Source organism: Ptychodera flava, chromosome 19 (assembly GCF_041260155.1).
Source record: "Ptychodera flava strain L36383 chromosome 19, AS_Pfla_20210202, whole genome shotgun sequence".
Lineage (NCBI taxonomy): Eukaryota > Metazoa > Hemichordata > Enteropneusta > Ptychoderidae > Ptychodera > Ptychodera flava.
In genome coordinates, this window is record NC_091946.1 from 13,128,152 (window position 1) to 13,147,255 (window position 19,104).

Genomic DNA, 19,104 nt, shown 5'->3' on the forward strand with positions numbered 1-19,104 from the left:
TTAGTCGTGTCATTTCCAATTTATTCATCATCATGACCTTGACCTGACCTTCAATTCATTTGGATGTTTACATCTCAATCAAATACTCCTAAGAATTTTCTTGATGAAGAACTGATGAAATAAGCTTAATTGGTAGATCAAAACAAATACATTGTTACAATTTGGAATTTCATGATTGAATGACAAAATTTACATTCGTATTTCTTGCTGTACAGCAAGACTTTAAGACGTGGTCTCCCATTACATAAGAGTAATGGCATTGTTAACAATTAATTATATTCCATAATGGCGATACATTTCTCAGTAATAAAAACACTTTGAAGTTGAATTCTATTCCTTGGCCAAATTAAATGTATTTGCTGCAGACATGGAGAGGATCTGAGTGGAGAAATGTTCAGAATTTATCCAAATAACTGAAATTGGCCTGGTTACCGACTTGAAATCTGTGCTTTTTCAAACACCAAACTAAAGAATGAATATGTACTTGGTGTGCCGATTATATTTTGACACAGGCTGTCTTCCATATTTCAGGTAAACAGAGAAAACATCTGCCTCAAAAACATATCATGACTTGAGATATTCACAGGTAAAAATAGAATACTTAAAGTTCATACTTATATTTCTATCGTTTGCTGTCGATTTGAAAGACTATGTTGTGATGAAGTAATAAAACACTATATTTTACATATGAACGTCAAATGAACAACAGAAGTAGGTATTTTGCCAGTAATTCTTGCTTGTATGTGATTACCAGAGGGTAAACAAAGCAACTGATTCCATTTGTTCACCATTTGAAATACAAAGTATGTGCTGAGAAAAATGAAGTTTTTACATTTCTGATGGATGTCTTCTCACATAGTGCAAATCAACCAATGGGTCAAAGTTCAAGGAATATGGCTTTACAACACTGTGCAGGGAAAAGAAATGGTTTGGAAGATATCGCTAAACTTGCAGTTGCTATTTTCTGTTGTTAATAAGTCAAGCAATTATCTTGGAGTGCCTACAATTTATTGTTACATGTATGTCAGTCACCGAAGCACACCTGTTGCTCAGTGTACAGGTGTACACTATGTTAATATGCAAATATTTGACCCTGTGTGTAAATGATATGCATGAATACTTATGTCTGTTTGAGCAATGGCTGATATGTTGGCATGTTGCAGGGCTTGGATAGCAGAACAAAGTCAATCACTTGAAATATTTCACAGAAAAGTGAAAAACTTTGCTCTTGGCAGGACAAGATATTCTCTGTACAGGTGACAAACTGCAAACTGATGATAAAAGTGCTCTACATGCTCCTTTCATGATCCGTTTGGAAAATGGTCAAAGTTTCAATGTGACTCTGGAAAGTCACTGTTCAAAGCCCTCAGCATAAATTTCTGACTTTTCTTCCCGAGAAATCTACAAACCATTCTGGTTTGAATAAGCAAAACTTAAACCTTTTCACCCCCATTTCCAAATGCAGAGATCCAACTTGGCCATGCAGAACAACAGGCTTGTACCAAAGTTAGCCTTGAAAGGGGTTATGAATTTGTGGTAAAGATAATTGGCAGCTAAGGGGTACAGCAGATACCTGCTGGCAGAGAGAGATATACAGGGGATGTTACATGGGCTACATGTATTTATTTGTGAGTGCTATAGTTTAGATGGTCAGGGTTTGAGCTGGTCTTTGATGCCCTGAGGAATATTTGTGAGGAAGTAGTCATGGTTACAGATGGTTGCTAGGACGCCACCGGTGTTGGGCTTCTTGACATCTTTGTGGTACTGAATGATGTTGCCATGGATATCTGTAAGTCGTCCTGCAATGAACAGCATATTCAAGAGTAAGTCAAAATGGAAATGTGACACCTTGAATCTTAGAGCAAGACTATCAGAGACAATGCATTGTACATACAGGATTTATTTCATCCTTCATGGTTTTTGTAGGTTAGATATACCCATTGTTGCAGCTAAATTAGTATTACAAATGATTTCAGTGTACAGCAATTCGGGACTACATTTTCACTTTGTTATACATTCATTTTTAAATTTTTTCGATAAATTTCAGTTTTTGTCATCTTGTTTATCAGACATTCAAAATTTTACCTTGGTGTTAACTCCAATGGCATTCATTTTGAGTTTCAAATATTGGTAAACTTGCTATAAGAAGATTCTCTAATCCCAAAAAACCTGCCCTTCATGCCGATTTTTTATACCTGATTATGAAAGGGAATTACAGTTTCCTTGAGTTAAGTCTCTACAACAAGATTTACAGACAATCACAGAATCACAATATGTGAAATTATTATACCTCCTAAAACTGCTAACTAATTTACCTTTCTGACATTAGAGAACATTTGCATCAATTATGTATTTAAAGTTTCTATCGTACCTCCAATGGCTTCCAAGATGGCCTGAGGTCCACACGTATCCCATTTCTTGCATCCAGGGCTGGCAAAGAGATAGACGTGAGCCTCACCTTCCAGAACTATCAACACCTGTGGTAGTGAATCAAAAAGACCTTTTGTTCCAGTCATTACATAGGGGATAGTGGAAAACAAATGTTGCATATGAGAACTGAAACAACTTACTAATGGACTATGCACTTCATAGGTTACGAGAAATATTAAGAGATATTTTGGAATATTTTGAGTAATCTCATAATCACAGTAATACTTGTAATTTTGTTGCATGAAAATCATCATACCTACCGTTGGGTTGACATATTCATAGAAAAAACCTCAAATATTTGCTGCTCATATGTACAGACTGCATGGACATTATAATCAAGTGTGTACTATTAAAGGGAAGCTGTCATCGGAACTCTGCTCAAAGATTGCCAGATTGCCCCTACGACCGATGTAAACACTGTATCTAGGGTACGGTGGCAATTAATGAATGTTAAAACATCTTTGTTAACAATGAATATTGTAAAATTGAAATGTCTCAGCTATGTTGAAGTGATGCATCTAAATATCATGCATGAAATACATTGTTTGTAAAAACGAAAGTCACACTCGCGCAGTTACGACAACACCCTCCCTTTAAACCAAAGGACAATGGAGTGACCAAATTACACGTATGGACCACATACCTTATGACCACACCCTCCTACACGAATGACCTCATCAGGTTTAAAGGCATCGATGGCCTCTTGTACAGTCTTTGTCGGATGGGAGCGAGTTGTGGTGATGATGGTCTTGCCCTCGGGGAGTTTCTTCTGGGTGAAACCAAAGGAGCCGATGCCAATGATGCCCCAGATTGTGCGGCCGAGTTGAGCGCCCTCACCAGCCTTGTAGTTGAAGTACGGTTGGTGGATGACGCCCGCTGCACTCTGTCCATCGATGGCGATGCCGATCAGGACAGTCACGTGATCCAGTAGACCTATCAGAATAGGAGGAAGGGTCAACTCTTGAGTCTAATGATCAGAGTTCCATCACTCTCTCATTTTCTGGGAGTATATCACACTTAACGATTTGTCAGAAGGAAAAGGTCATAATCTCTGGGCATTTCCATAAGAGAGGGCTGATTCATAATGATGTCGCAGTTTGTTCATCAATGGGGGGAAAAGAATTTATCTGAAATTTTTGACAAGACTCTCAGATTCTTCTAAAAGTGATGGCAAAATTAGCACTTTATTACCACAGATTTCATGAAAATCACACATCAAGAGGTCAGATTACAGAAGCAGAAAAACATACACAGGGGCAAACAGACAAAATTGAAATTATGATGTTCTACACTAACTGCAATATACAGTAACAAACCTAAAATCACAATCAGTTCAAACTTAAAGAACATCAATTATAAATGCCAAGCACAGACAAATAAAACATTTGAAAATTCCACTCGCCTTCTGTGTATTCTTTAGTTCCATCAAGAGGATCGATCCAAACAACAACCTATGCATTTAAAAAAGTCATGAAATATCAATGATTATTGTATGGTGATAAAAATCGTCTCAACATTTTTCTATGAGTTTTGGCACAAACAATGAAAAACAAAGATTAGATAATCTGTGCAACAAAGAAATATTCCTCTTTGCCAAAATGTCCCAGTCATGACAAACATTTTGTATAAGCTGCTGACAAGGCAGGCCTGTCTCCCTGATTCAATCACCATTCATTATGAAAACTAACTTTGCTTTCCAACGCTCAATATTGTCGTATAATGAGAAATTGTTGTACTGGTTTTGAGGCACCATGATCAACATGTGATTCTGAAAATTTACAGCAAACTATTTGTAGCACGAAGAGAGAGCGGTCAGAATGGAGCCTCGTTCTCAGAATTGTTTTTTGATTCAGTGTAATGGTTAACTTTTGTAAATATTATGATCCACTTCAAAATGACAGGGGAGAGCAGAGTGTGAAATTGTAAAGGACATAGTTTTGGGGGGTGAGCAGTTGAGGTCATGACCTCAGAATCTGAAAGCAAAGTCAAGACAAAACAAGATTTGAAATGTGATAGCATACAGTATTATATAAAAGTTTGACGGTCCCAGAGACTGTTTAAGTTGTAACCTTTTGAGTCCTGCTCATGGGCAAATCTCAGTATGATGTCATAGGTCGAATGGGGTCAGGGCACAAAAGGTCAAACTGACAGGGGACTTCACAAATGTCTTCCATTACATTAGCTGTCATACTGGCAGACAATGCAGACTCCATCAACATCCCTGGGAGTGCCTTTTGCTTTTTGCTTAATACATCTAAACATTTCAGAAATGTTGATTTGCTTTCAGCTCAAGTGGTGAGTGATACGTGACCTTGAACTTGTCTGGAATTTGGGCATACTCTCAAGAAAGGAGGAGTTAAACCATACTTGTTTAGGAGAAAATTGTTATCAGAGGGCAGCAAGAACTCTGTCTGACAGAATAGAACCTGTTGGGATTTTTGCTAAATGTTTCCACTGAAATAATGGCTACAAAGATGAACAGTGCCTAAATTTCAGAAGACCATTTCTTCAAATCCTTTTACAACAGAGGAGCTTGTGCACTTATACTTACAGAAAACTTACATACACAAAAACTTTCAGAACTTATTTAGTCCTGACAAACTGTATGCATACTTGGTCAGTTTAAACTCTTGCGAGATAAACCAGGTCACATTGTTTGGTTCAGTGACTGTTGTGAAGGCAGTCTCCATGAAACCATGCCAAAAGCTCAAATTTCAGTGACTGCACGCAATGTAGGTCATCTCATGGTGTAGGTTTGCCAAAGATTTCAAATTTTCTGACAAAGGCTGCCTGCTGAATCTGATGCATGATGCTTCACAGTATGATGTGGTATTTTCAGCTGGTTAGGGAGTCTAGTTCTTTCTTACAATCAAGGGACACTAGCAACAGGCACTTCAAGTGCCAGGTAAATATTCAATGTCAAGGTCTTCGACAAAACTTTGGCTACATGTGCAGTAAACTTAGCACAGGTGAATCTACAGCAAATGAAACAAAGTAACAACAACACGCTGGTGGTGTACGCTGGTGGTGTTTATACACTTTTTTCTGTAGACGCCTCCATTTGGAGACCAGAAAATATTGACATAGTGGACCCTACAACTGAGTCAATATTTACTTACAAAGACCATACAAACATTTCTGGAAGGCTTATATGAATAAGGCTGAAGATTTTTTAAATTTAAGTGGGTAAGTAAAGTGAAAAGTCTGAATATGGTAACTTAATGGGCATCACAAGACATTTTAGTTCCGGAAGAATTTTTGTCAGAAAGTTGACAAAGCGTAAACAGTGGACGTACATACATGCAGACAAAATACATGCATTGCCTGCGAATAAAGAGTTGGACGCAAGTAGCATCAGCAGTACCTGCTCTGGTTTGATGTCCTTGTATTTGTCAGGGCATTTGTCAGCATACTTCAACACATCAGCAGACATATCACTGTACACATACTGCTCATCAACGGCAGGCTGGTCATCATCCTGTTGTGGAATGAATATTGCATCATTAAGAGCTGACTCAGCATTTTTCTGTTAAATGTTGCTTAACTGTGCCCTTGTCAAGAACATAAATGGCGGTTATTCAGTAATTTTGACATATTCAGTTTGAATTGTCAACCTAGAATCACAACAAATGGAACTTGTTTGTAAGCCTTGCCACATTTCATTGGCTTATTTCATATACTGCAAAATATCACATTGTCTCTGAGCTTTATGAAATCCGACCTACCTCTTCACCGAGAACATTAACTCCAGGAAAGAGACGACTTATTGATGTTGAAATGGACATCTGGACGGTCCTGTCGGCCTGCGTCTGCAAGTCTTGAATACCCTGCAGGAGAGAAAATAAAAGAAGAACGATATAATCATTTATGATGATTTGATCCAGTGAATTTTAATCTCTGGTAACTATAGCAACATTTGTGAATAGTGATTCAGGACAAATGGTTCTCTTACTGTGCATACTACAGTAGTTTATGAAAGTCATGTCACAAGTTTCACTACGACGAAAAGGCATCTCCATGGCAACCTAAATGGACTTATGCTGCCATGGATACAGGCAGAAGCTGGGGCTGGCGCTAGACAATTTGGAGAAGCTCCATCAGCAGTAGACTGTAACCTGTTTGTCATTTCTCACATTCTTTATTTCAGTAACAATCCTGGTGTGTTTCATGTATACTGCGTATTGCAAGGTTGTCCATGAAAAGAAAGAAAGTCACCATTCAGTGATTTCATCAAATTCTAAAATATTATTACATGATATGGTGTGGAATCTGAGTTATCCCACTGATTATCAGATTGATTAGATGTGTAAGCCACAGGCTTATGTTTCTGTGCCAAACATGAATGACATTGTTTCCAGCATGTCTGAGATAGAGTAATGAATGAACAGATGGACAGCATCCAGAACCCTGGTATCTTAGCCCCTCCCCTCCCTGGACTTCATCTGCAGGGACCTGTCAATCACTTTGAGGAGGAAGTCTTGTGATTGGCTGTTTGAATTACATTGTTAATATTCATGATGTGAAGGAAATCTTTTGATTGGCTGGTGGAGCTGCGAGTGCTGTTAATATTTATGACATCATATAAGATCACAATTAAGTGTTCTCATTTATAGCGTCAGCGCATTTTCACTCAGTCACTCAGTTCACTCACTGTCACTGACATTCCATGTCCCTAATTTTGGTTCATGAGAAACTGGGCCCGGCAGTAACATGGAACAACATAACCCCTCTAACTGCAGGTCACCGGTTATAAACACAGGTCAGTGGTTATTGTCCTGCTATATCCAAATGGACTGTGAAGACACAGGTGCTTACAGAAAACTGCTTAACCAGTAAAAATGTAATGGCGTCCCTCTGCCTATTTATATCACCATAAGCTCCTTGGTTGTGGGCACACCAGAGTTCAGTGGTTTTCAATGTGGATTGTCACATACATTTTATACTCAGAGGATTGGTACGTGAAAGGTGAAAAGCTTTAAAATAACATCCTTCAAATACAAAGTTTCAACCAAACAATGACATGCAACCCTGAAATAGGGTGATAACTATGACACTTGACTGATCACGTCGATCCACTTCAAATCACCTTTTGAAATAGAAAGGCATTCACTATTGGATGGAATTTAAGCACCTTATTCAAGGCCTTGTGATGTCTGAAATACTAGCACACTGGGACACTGTATCTATTGAAATTCAAACAATAGAACTCTAGCTGGACTAGCAAAGATGACGTGAGGTCACCTCTATTTGCATATGGAAAGACATCAACTTTACCACAGAGTGCCCCAGGGTGAGAGTTACAGACCATGGTATGGGTCACAAGGTGTCCAGACACAAGCCTCTTTCCCTACAATGTGCTTAAGGTACTTGCTGAACCAAGACACTTGCCTCAAGCTTTCCATTCAATCTGAGACCCTGGCACTTCAGGGTCTAGGATTCAAACTTCCTTCTCACTTTTTCACCGGCGTGCTCTCCCGCAGTGCAGCAACTCCAGAGTTTTTTCTTTGAAGTGAATGAAGGTGGCTCTACATCTACCACCTAGTCAATCTTTGCCAATTAACCTTCAATGATATCAATTGACCAATGAGCAGTAATTAACTTGCATTTCTCTTTCAACAAAAAACTGTTTAATTGGGATGCATATTAAGTTAACCTGTATCGCCTTCCTCTCTCACACAAAAGACTTTGGCTGATCAATTCTGAAAGTATATGCTTTTGTTGAGAGCAGTACCCTAGAAGTTTTACCAGAGTTCCAAAGTCGCAATATGTGGCTCCCCTCGGCATATTCTAAGACTTTGGAAAGTGCTTGTGCAATAATACTCAGTAGGGTTGCACAAATTCAAATTTGTCCCCAATCAGCAACAGAGATTTTGAGCTCATCATGAATTGAATATGCTCTTTCCTGCATGTCAGAGGAACACCCACAACAGTCTACTGCAAAGATAGAACAGCTTGAACATTGTTAAAAGTCATCTTTGTGGAAAGCTGGCAGTTCAGAGCTGATAGTTCAACAATGCACATCGACCAAACCAATGAAACTAGAAGATCTCAGGATGCAATGCCAAGAAGTGATATCCGGTAAGGCTGCGTTCACAAAAAACGGTTAGGGGGGGGGGGGGGGGCTGGAGGAATTCAGGGGGGGGGGATTTGAAAATTTTGGGGGTAGTGGAGGGGGGGGACTTGAAAATGTTGCTCTACCTGTAGGGGGGGGACTTGAAAAGATCACTGTCACCTAGCTTCCCCCAAAACAATGATAGAAATGTCAAGAGGACCTATTTTATCAAGTTGTGAAAACTTTGCTTGAAGGTTTAACCTCATTATCTCTGGTTGCTCCTTTAACCTTGTTATCAGGGACAAAAAACTAACATATCTAACAACTTTGAACCCAGTATTTGCGTTTTTCAAATTCTGGATACAAATTGTGGCTGTAACCATAATGTTGACTTAAGCATGTGATATCTTAATGCCCCACTGTCCATGATTTCTGACCTCAAATCTACAGTGTTGTCATAAACACTAGTGGGTACAAATCGCTCAAAATTGCTCTTTCAACTGGTTTTTATGTACCTGTAAATACACATGCAACTCCTACAACTCCACCATGAACTCAAACAGTTTTAAAGATGGACATTATTTGTATCGAACCATCTAATTAGATGCCAAGGTATGGTACTTTGGTTGAGAATCTGCCAGCCTCTAACCTCATTTATATTTTCTGGCACACACTAGAGACTATCAGGGAGTTTTCTTTAAAACTCCGAAATAAGTACATATATTTATTATATTATATTATTTTACCTTGTTATGAGAGAAAAAGTCATTTTTCTATAAACACTTTTATTGCTGCAAAGTGTAACGTAAATATTCTATATACAAGTCAGCAATAATAGTAAAATTAATTTTTTGTTCCATCTGCAAGTATAGGGTTCAAGGTACATTTTGTTGCTCAATAGTTAGCAACTGTAAATTGAAAGACTTACACTTTTGCTCAAACTTTCCGTTAGAAAACTTTAAATTCTTCCCTTCTGCAATCAAGAATAAAAGTCAGGGGTCACCCTGCAAAATTCTGTACCAAGGAGACAAATTACCTGATATGTACGGACTCTTGAAATTCAAAATGGCTGCCATTGCAGTGTTAACTCTATGGGGAAAAATAAAATTTTTAGTTTTTCTCAAAAATACGCCAGTGAAGAGTTTAATTATTCCATCACAAAGCTTTCAAATGGGTCCCCACAATTGGTGGACCAAAGAAGTATTGTTAAATTTTGAGAGTCTGAATTTATAGCCAAGAGGTATATTCTACCACAACCTAGACATACTAAAAATATTGATACCAATACACCTTGATTTTCTTGTATAACCGGCCTGTATCTACCATACTAAAAGTATTGAAAGCCTCATGGGGTCCAGCTTGTTTGAACTACAAACACAAAACAAATCAAAAAATATCCTAAACAAATATTTTAGAAATATGCTTATTTAAACAATAAAAATGTTCAGGTTGTTTCTGCTATTTCATCTTTGTGGCAAAACAATACAAGTCTGCTGGCAGTCTTAAAAACCCATGGCATATGTAAATTTCAGATTTTTTTGTATTAATTTCTTCACTGTAACTGCCATTTCCTTCTAAACCTTATCAGTGACCCAGCGTGTAACAACAGCAAACTAGTGATAATGCTTTCATTTCAAGTGGCATATCACATTGTTCACCACATGGGACCGTACCGCTGACCTGCAATGTCTGGTGGCAAGGTACGTCCACAAAAAAGCATGATTGATGATTTTACAGCAGTTATTGAGGATTTGTTTTAGATTGCTAAATTCAGAATTTCAACTGCAATTTATCAGTTTACCTGTCAACCTCAAAAAAGCTTGACCTTTGACCTATCCCTCAAGTCTTCAGAGGAAAAGCTTTACATGTAGGCATTGACTCAATGTCCTGTTGACACAGATATGTGCATTGTAAAGTATTGTCTTTGATTTTTTTTATGGTTGCTGGTAAGTTATAAATACATAATCAATGTGCTTACATAATCTGAAATAGCTCAGATGCCCGGTGCTTGTCAGGGTTAGTGCGGGTTCTGAACCAGACAATTTTGAATTTGGTTTTACGATGAACCCCTAGAGCAAAACTTGTCAAACTTTTAAAGTTGCACTATTTGTACTGAATCTTTGTAGCAGAAAGATGAAATGTTCATATTAATACTGTAAGAGTTTCAAGGATCTGGTAGCAAATGGAAATAAAAACGTTATTCCTAATCAACATAAAGCAAATAGTAATGGAGATTTTTGTGTTATTAAGTTAAGAAGCAAAATCTCTAGATTTGCCTCTAAATTATATGCCGATGAGATCAAAAGCTGATCAAGATATGACAATACAAAAATTGTCAAACTCATATGAAAGTTATGGTACTCTGTTGTATTATATTCAAAACTTGAAAGTATATGCACAAAGTCTTGTGTACAAGGGACCTGGCATAACGCCAGAGGTTGACAAACTACATATACCTGATGTATTTTCTTTTTTGATTAAATGCCAAAGAATGGAGTGGGTTTTTTTTTACCAATGGTCAGGTACGACATGCTTGAGTGTAGTACCACTAAATGGGGGGGGGGGGGGGGGGGGGGGGGTCTAAATCGGAGAACAAATGATAAATGTTAATACCCTGAATTACTAGCTCAAAGCATGCCACTTTTAAAAGGTAACCTGTCCTTTCAGCGATCATTCATCTGTGAAATATTTGAACAAGTTTTTCTGAATTTTCCACTGTTTAAAATTGTTATTTACAGGTAAATCGACTGACATGTGACCACCAAACTCTACGTTCCCAGTCAGATTTTTTTCCCCTGCATTCATTCTTTGGTGGTCCATGATTGTACAAGGGCCAGACAGATATGCTGGGAATGACCTTGTCAAGGGTAGGGCAAATATACAGAGGGTCAGCCGCTACTTAAAGGTTACATGACAGTCTTTTGTCAACTTATTGATGATTTCCTTCTGTGTCAATATTTTTTGTGTATCATACAGTCTGTGAGCAAACTGATAGATTGAGGTCGCTATTCATCATCACCTACAATCACGCTTGTTCCGGTCAGTGTAGATTCCTGACCTGTCCGGTTTTTTCAACAGGTACACGTGAGAAACAGCAATCTTACCCTCAGTTGTGACAAACTGTGTTAACACTTATGAAGAAACTGTAATATTTGGATAGTGTCAAAAGACTAAATCATTTGCCATATTGAAATATAAAATATCAGGAAGAGTCTGGATATAGTTGTAAAATCGCATTCGCAGTGCTCTCTCTCTCTCTCTCTCTCTCTCTCCCCCCCCCCTCATACACACATGGCCATCCTGTACACAGCCAAGACTGTACAGAATGCATTCATTAAACATTTTGTCCCGTTGTATGTAAATTACTATTCCCTCCACACAAAAGGACTGCACTCTGGGAAGTTTCAGTCAGAATGACTCTGGTATTTTGAAAGTACTGTACAGTACCCGGTACAGTACACAGTACAGTACAGTTGGTTTAAACACACTCGCATACCTGGACTACTAATACTATATGTAAAAGCTCATCTTTCAGTTCTTTGTATCTCTGGCAGATGTGGCCGTAAATCGGAATCGCTCTTTCATGAAAACATAAAAAGATCAAGAGTTTAGTACCAGGGATGAAATATCACATATAAAACATTTTTGTTGCACATCTTGAATATAAAGGTATAATAAATCGAGGGTGGGGTGGGACCCCGGCTTCCAGTTCAGAGGAGCAAGGCCGAAGACGTCAAAAGCCGAAATGCACCGAACTAGAAACGGGCGATTTCGAATCTGAAACAAAAATATCAAACAAGCGGGGAGACACACACAGCACAGATTTGACCGTTTACAGTACGTGGAGTGGAAGTCTCTGATTTGACCCTTGGAGAAAGTTCCCATCAAAGGTTTATTAATGCACATCGCATCGACAGACTTTCATCAATACGTGTCCGCAGGTGAACACTTCACTGCTTCTGTGCAATGTCACTCACCGTTTTCTCTACAATGCCCAACTCTCCCTTCTTCATAATTTCTCGTACTATGAGACCGGCCTTGTCGGCGATGGCCACGGAGGCCGCGACGAGACGAACGAGGAGCGGGGCGTCAGACATCTTGGGGCTGGAATGGATCTGGCGTGGTGACTTCTGTAACCCTGATAGGCTGAAAGACCAATGTTGAAAGAGAGCGGACGACTGTATGAAAGGGGGCTACAGATTTGCATATAACCGTGAGGTAGGGGAAATTCCATAGCAAGGTGTGAGCATGATCTAGGCGAAGTACGAAAGACTGCAAACTCGACCCGCGTCAGTACAGTCCCCCTTTAAAAATACCATCTTGAAGGGGATCGACTCACCTATGCCGTGCAATTAATGTACAACGAAATACTGCCGCAAAAAGCTGTCTGGTCATCAATGGACATCAGCTGTCATGTGATACTTTACCGTCCCTGGTAACCCCGCTAAACAACCACGTGGTGCGTCTAGCGAGATGAGGTCACAGGTCGGAGGTTATCATGTTTCGCGTGAGTGGAAAACGTGAAGGGAGGTGGGCGTGTCACTATATGGAGAAGATCTCTGTAGACTCGGACAGGGCAGAAGAACTGAGGCGCCTGTCGCCATCAGCTTCGTAGTCGGTCTCACGGTAATGTCACGACACAATCAAAATATGCAGAACAGTCCGCCCTTGACTATTTTTGCTTTTTCTACCTCTTAATTACTTGACGTTTTAGATTAAACTTTTGCCAGGTTTCCTTTTTAGTATTCCATCTGCTGATGCCAAGTTAATACTTTGTCTCCAAATTATTGAAGTTGCTTTAAATATTGCCTGCTCCTGAGAGATAGCTAGACTCTAGAAACCAATGCTGAAGTGTTTCTGCACAGTAAAGTTCATTTACAAAGGTAACATGTATGTCTGGTAATTGGAATGATGTGGTAATCTCATGTAAATCATTTCCAATATCAATGAATTATCAAAACCGCCTGGAGGTCAGTTCATCTGTAATTGTAAATTTCATTGATCTTGTCATAACCTCATTTGCCCAAATATCAAAGCTGTTCAAATCGCACTGGTTTGAGAAGAGTGATGACAACAGACAATTGTCTTGTCGATGTCAATGACTGAAAGAGTAGTGCATTTTTGGAAATCCACCTCTGTTAAAAGTAAGTATAGCAATGATACATAGGATTTGAACAGCTTGAGATGCATGGCAAACAATTTTTGACAACATGCATTCAGCCGTTTTATGTGTTGATACCCTTGAAGAATTTGTGATTGAATAATTAAATTAAACTGTTTGGGAGTGAAATCTGAGTGTAATGTGTTTCTGACCACTGATGTGTGCTTCCATCCTTGTTAACCGTCACTCATCATAATTCTCACATACCAGTAATAAGGGACTGGTCAGTTTCTTCAGCCTGGGGGAGGGCGATGGATTTTTTTTACTGACATAAAAAAGTGTCTGACCAACTATAACACTGACCTATTCCAACTTTCAAAAACAGGGTGACCCCTATTCCAAATTTCAAAAACAGGGTGACCCCGGCCTGTGCACAACAAAGGTAAACCAAAAGTCAGAAAATATATTCATTTATATATATATATATATATATATATATATATATATATATATATATATATATATATATATATATATATATATATATATATATATATATATATATATAGTTTTCATATGAACTGAAGATTTCATAATGGTACCCTTTGCAATACAGACATTCAATTTGCAAACATCCAGATATCTCTGACATATATATCTGATATATTAAAGTACCTTCCCCAAAGGGCACACTGAAAAAAATCAAACATCCAGATATCTCTGATATAGGTCTCATATATTAAAGTCATGTGCCAGAAGGGTGTGCTGAAAAATATGTCTGATATACTAATATTAAAGTAACGCGCCCACAAAAGGGCACACTGAAAATATTAAATATACAGATGTCTCTGATATATTAAAGTTACACGCCTGAAGGTTGCACTGAAAAATGCAACTGAATGATGAAATTTGTGGTTGGAACGATGGATTTTAGGCAAGTATGAGCCCGTGTCAAAATTCAAAAACACACTGACCTCCCCAATTGGGCATTGCAAAAACGTGGTGACCCCCATCACCAAAGTAAAAAACAGGGTAACTGACCCCCATGAATCCACTCCCCCCTCCCCGCCAAAGAAACTGACCAGTCCCTAAGTATTTGTTTCATAGTTTCAATTTCAATTTGAACTGTATTGACACTATTTGGAAAGGACAACTTGGTTATATTTGGAGATTCTCCTTCTTGTCAAACCAAATAAAATTCCTTTCACTATAATAGAATGATGGAAAAATGCCTTTTAGTAGGGGAACCACAATCCATGGATCAGTAAAACTGCATTATATACAATGTAGGCATGACATGTGCTCATCATATCATAATGGACAAAATTTACAGTTTTATAATAATTTGATAGTTATCATTATGATCATTTTTGGAGGCTCAGTGTAACATGTTCAGTTTTCGCACATGAACTGGGATGACATTCTTTTGGTGGATTTAAAATAATGCCATTACCATGATCTGGATGGACATTCCTCGGGGTATTGAAGACAATGGCATTGCATAAGTTACGTTTTGTCTACTGAATTCACTTTTTTTGCTAAGGCATGGGAAGATTGTCAAATGGTGTCAGAACCCTTGCACCATTTCTGTGGTTATGAAATATTATTTCATCTATATTTAAAGGGGGAACTCAGGTAACATGACCTGGGAACACCAGTTACATTTACCTGGGTACTGAGCCATAGCAAAAACGCAAGTCACTTTTATCAAAGAATGAGAATGTGAAAGTTCTCACCAATCCAGTTAAACCCGTGATGTGTTTATGGTACTTTTTACTGGCCGAAAAGGGAAAAAGTATACTATCTGTTTTCTGATTAGCTCATGGTAACATATAAAACATTATTGTCAATGAAAGTCCTATCTTTCACCCCGACCCCAATCCTCTGCAAAATCGTTCTGGATAAACTGCACATGAGTACACAAACCTCTAAAGGCCAACTATCATAACATTGTATAAATTCAGCACCTAGATTTATGGGGAGATAACACACATGAAATAAGTTTTACAGGTATTATTACATAATTATAGTGGATACACAGGGTAGATTGATTCACTTAGGGATGTGAAAATTGAAGGACGTTTCCATTCACAGTTTTTCTCCCAGGATGTCGTATGTGTTTACAGACTTTGTTCATCACGTTGAAACATATTGTAAAAGTGATCAATGAAACATTCCTTCAACCCCCATTTCAAAGTGGAACAGGCTGCATTATGCTATTGAGCAAACATTTGTTTGGACATGTTGCAAATCGGCATAAAGTACAATGAGGTTACAATATTGACACTCATCACATGATGCATTGACATAATAGACTCATAATTAATTTTAAGAGAGGGTCTCATCTTTATTTATATTAAAAGGGTCTAAAAAGAGCAACATTGTGAGCTGTCGTGGTAAGCCGTTCATTTGTGGAATTTTATCTTGATTGTGGAACTCAAGAGGGCACAGCATCTGTGGTCTGAGACACTCAGCGTTGATGATTCCTTCACTTGAGGATCACTGGGTCTTTTTTTTCACCCTAGTTCAGACACCAGGTGCAAAACTGAATCAATTTTCCAGTACTTAGTTGAAGCAAAGACAAAACACGCCGTTTATTGCTCATAAAACGCTTTTTTACTCCATAGACAATGCAAACGGTACACACAATCTATATACATATTCTGCATTATCTTCATGTCAATAAAGTATTACATGGCGGTACATCAAACAGCGTGTGCATGAAGCAGCGGGTGTTTCAGCATCGCAAATAATTAAACAGATCAACACATCATTTCATGATTGACTTTTCAACATAAAAATTGATTGTTGGTTAGTTTGTGGAGGCTTGAGATTTCAATTCACTGCACATGAAGAATGCTGGACCCAAACGTCAAAGCACAAAACAAATACATCTTAGGGGGCCTCTCAGGCTTTATAAAGCAACTTGACCCCCCTAGGATTATGGTGATTTGTAAAATTGTCCCATGTGGGTCCAATGTCATTCAGTCTCACCTTACATTCTAAGCCTCAAAATTTACTTGTAACCTTACATTCTAATTCTTGAAATTTACTTGTAACAAAATCAGTTGGGTAAAATATAGTTAGTCTACTGTAATTTTACAGAGTAGCATGTGCTGAAAAGACTGGAACTGGAAAGCATTGTGTCTTGCTGGAAAAAACATGAAAAGACAGTAATTTGAATAAATATATGGTTGCATTGTAGGTTGCTATGGTTACTTGCGGTATGTTTTCACTGAACAGAGCCTGAGCTGTTTTCTAAATGGATACAAATTTTTCAAATGGATACAAATTTCAAGTTTCAACACTTGGAAAGTACGATTACAAATTTGTAAACCTGAAACGGTACAGAAGCAGGACAGCTTGTGTACTTTGACGACAAAAATATTCATTTTAGCTGATATCCGACTGGTGACTTGGAGTACAGTATGTTATTGATCGCAGTGTCATTCCAGTGTTGGTGCTATGATATAAGATGCACATCAAGCTGAAAATTTGGCGCACATTCTCACTTCTGCTTCTGCAGATTCTAAGCTGCATTTTTTACAAGACTGCAAATTAGCAAAGAGCCGAAAAAGTTGTTAAACGTAACCCCAGGTATTCATTGGGGTCAAGGGTCAGTAGAATGGAAAGAGGTGACCTTTGAGAAGATCCTCTGTAGATAACAGCGGTAATGTAATCACCATTCATTCCTCTTTATGTTTCAAAACACAGAGTGAATAGGACTTGCAATGCCCTTTGACCTAGCTGCTGTCATGACGATGCCCTTTGACCTAGCTGCTGTCAAGATGACTCCTGCACTGCAAATTCACTGTGCTAGTACCAGCGCCCGGAACAATGACACTAATTATAGAATAATTGCATAATTCTGTGATACAGTAGTCCAACATGGCTTTTCACAATACGCTACACCTTGCTACCCACTACTTCAATTGAGCTTTGGTCTTTTTCTGGGATGTAATACAAAGATGGTACAAGCAATAAAAGTAACTTTGTCCAAATGCATAATACCTGATCTGTGAGTTCACAATCTATCTACCTGTCCTATTTCTGAGTGTGATCTTAAATTAGAAAGCTGTGCACGACATAATATTGTGAAAAAAATCACTGGGCAATTGTACATCTCACAAAGCACGACGTAAAAAAGTTGAAATGATTTTCTCCATTAATTTCATTACTTCTGCTGACAAATGACATTTTTTTAAATATCACAGATGATAAGTTCATTTCTGAAGAAGCAAACAAAAAGAAAAAAATCTACAAGGATTGGTTTTGTGTTTGTATTATGCTGTCTGACAGCAGAAATTTGCAGCCTTTTTCTATCAACATGTTGTATGACAAAAAATATTCTATGAAACAGCTTCATTTCAGTGTAAAGCAAAAATAGCTTTTGGTAATAGAATTGGAAAAATTCCTATTATAAGCCATGGCTTAATTTAGAAAATGTTTTTTAGACACCCATCTCTGTTAAAACTATGAATAGCTTTTAAAGCTGACATAGATCACATGATTAACAGATCAGTTTGGGATTGTTGAATTTTCAAAAACTAATTTGGTTGTGAGATCTAGAAGACTAAGACTGTAAATTTTGAGGAATCTTCTGTGGAGAAATCTTTTTTTCAGAAGCCATTGTAGTAGTCTCAAACAGATGGTAAAATGGTTTCAATAAAGACATAAAATATTTCAGGTAGTGGCATGAATAGTACATGGAGCTAGGTTTAATTATCTAGCAATGAGTTGTGATGGCCATTTCAGCTGTCATAATGAACATATAATTTTTTTTGCAGTGTCATCTTCAAAAAAATTAAAATTATGGTTGAGCAAAAAAGTATGTAAAACTAAACGAAAATGACACACATGATCCATTTCAGTACTGTCATGAAGCTGGTAACATTGAACTTTAAAGGTACATGCCATGAATGAATGCACAGTAACTTATCAGAAACACTTTGTAGAATGAGGAAAACCACAAATTTTTGTGGTTTCCTATCCATGAGAAAAACTGGCCATCAAGCGTTTTGCAGCATAATTTACACTGGGGCCTGTAGCTGTACTGTTCCAAGCCCTTTGGCCACTGCAGAATTGTAGCATTAATTTTCAATAAAAATATCTTGGCTTTTTCCATGCACAGTAAAATAGGGACAACTGTTTTATCATCTTCATGATACCCAGTATGTCATATATTTCATCTCTGAGTGACTGGATCATCATTTTTCTTTTCACACACACACACATCTCAAGGTACCGCTGGCTGTACATCTGAGAGATTCACTTTACAGCGGGATGTTTCCATGTTTCTTCCAGGGGTTCTTCAAATCCTTGGAGGCAAGTAAATCGAGGTCACGACACAGTCTCATTCTGGTCGTCCGCGGCTCAATAATGTCATCCACAAATCCTGAGAAAAATGAAAATAATCAATGAACATTGTATCATGCACTGGACTTACTTCCTTGTCCGACCAGAATGATGATTGAGCCACCACACTCATGAAAGGGCGCCCTCATACACTGACATAGAAAAT

The 19,104-nt window shown here is 38.1% G+C and overlaps 2 protein-coding genes and 1 long non-coding RNA gene across 3 annotated transcripts in view; 1 reads left to right on the forward strand and 2 right to left on the reverse strand.

Annotated features, from left to right (window-relative positions):
* LOC139118623 (3'(2'),5'-bisphosphate nucleotidase 1-like) lies at positions 1-12,969 on the reverse strand. The gene is made up of 8 exons (XM_070682037.1): positions 12,822-12,969; positions 12,460-12,628; positions 6,156-6,257; positions 5,795-5,908; positions 3,833-3,881; positions 3,074-3,363; positions 2,372-2,477; positions 1-1,799 (listed from the first exon to the last, which is right to left on the reverse strand). Exons 1-8 carry the CDS (start codon positions 12,875-12,877, stop codon positions 1,651-1,653), a joined length of 1,035 nt encoding a protein of 344 aa, XP_070538138.1. The 5' UTR covers positions 12,878-12,969; the 3' UTR covers positions 1-1,650.
* LOC139118626 (uncharacterized) overlaps positions 7,036-19,104 on the forward strand; it is a 15,399-nt gene continuing 3,330 nt past the window's right edge. Inside the window, exons 1-2 of the long non-coding RNA XR_011548765.1 lie at positions 7,036-7,189; positions 8,344-8,508. This is a non-coding gene — a long non-coding RNA (uncharacterized lncRNA). The remainder of the gene's footprint in view (positions 7,190-8,343; positions 8,509-19,104) is intronic.
* LOC139118621 (propionyl-CoA carboxylase beta chain, mitochondrial-like) overlaps positions 16,153-19,104 on the reverse strand; it is a 16,537-nt gene continuing 13,585 nt past the window's right edge. The window contains exon 15 of the mRNA XM_070682035.1: positions 16,153-18,978. Within this exon, the coding sequence (XP_070538136.1) occupies positions 18,857-18,978 (122 nt within the window). The 3' untranslated portion in view covers positions 16,153-18,856. The remainder of the gene's footprint in view (positions 18,979-19,104) is intronic.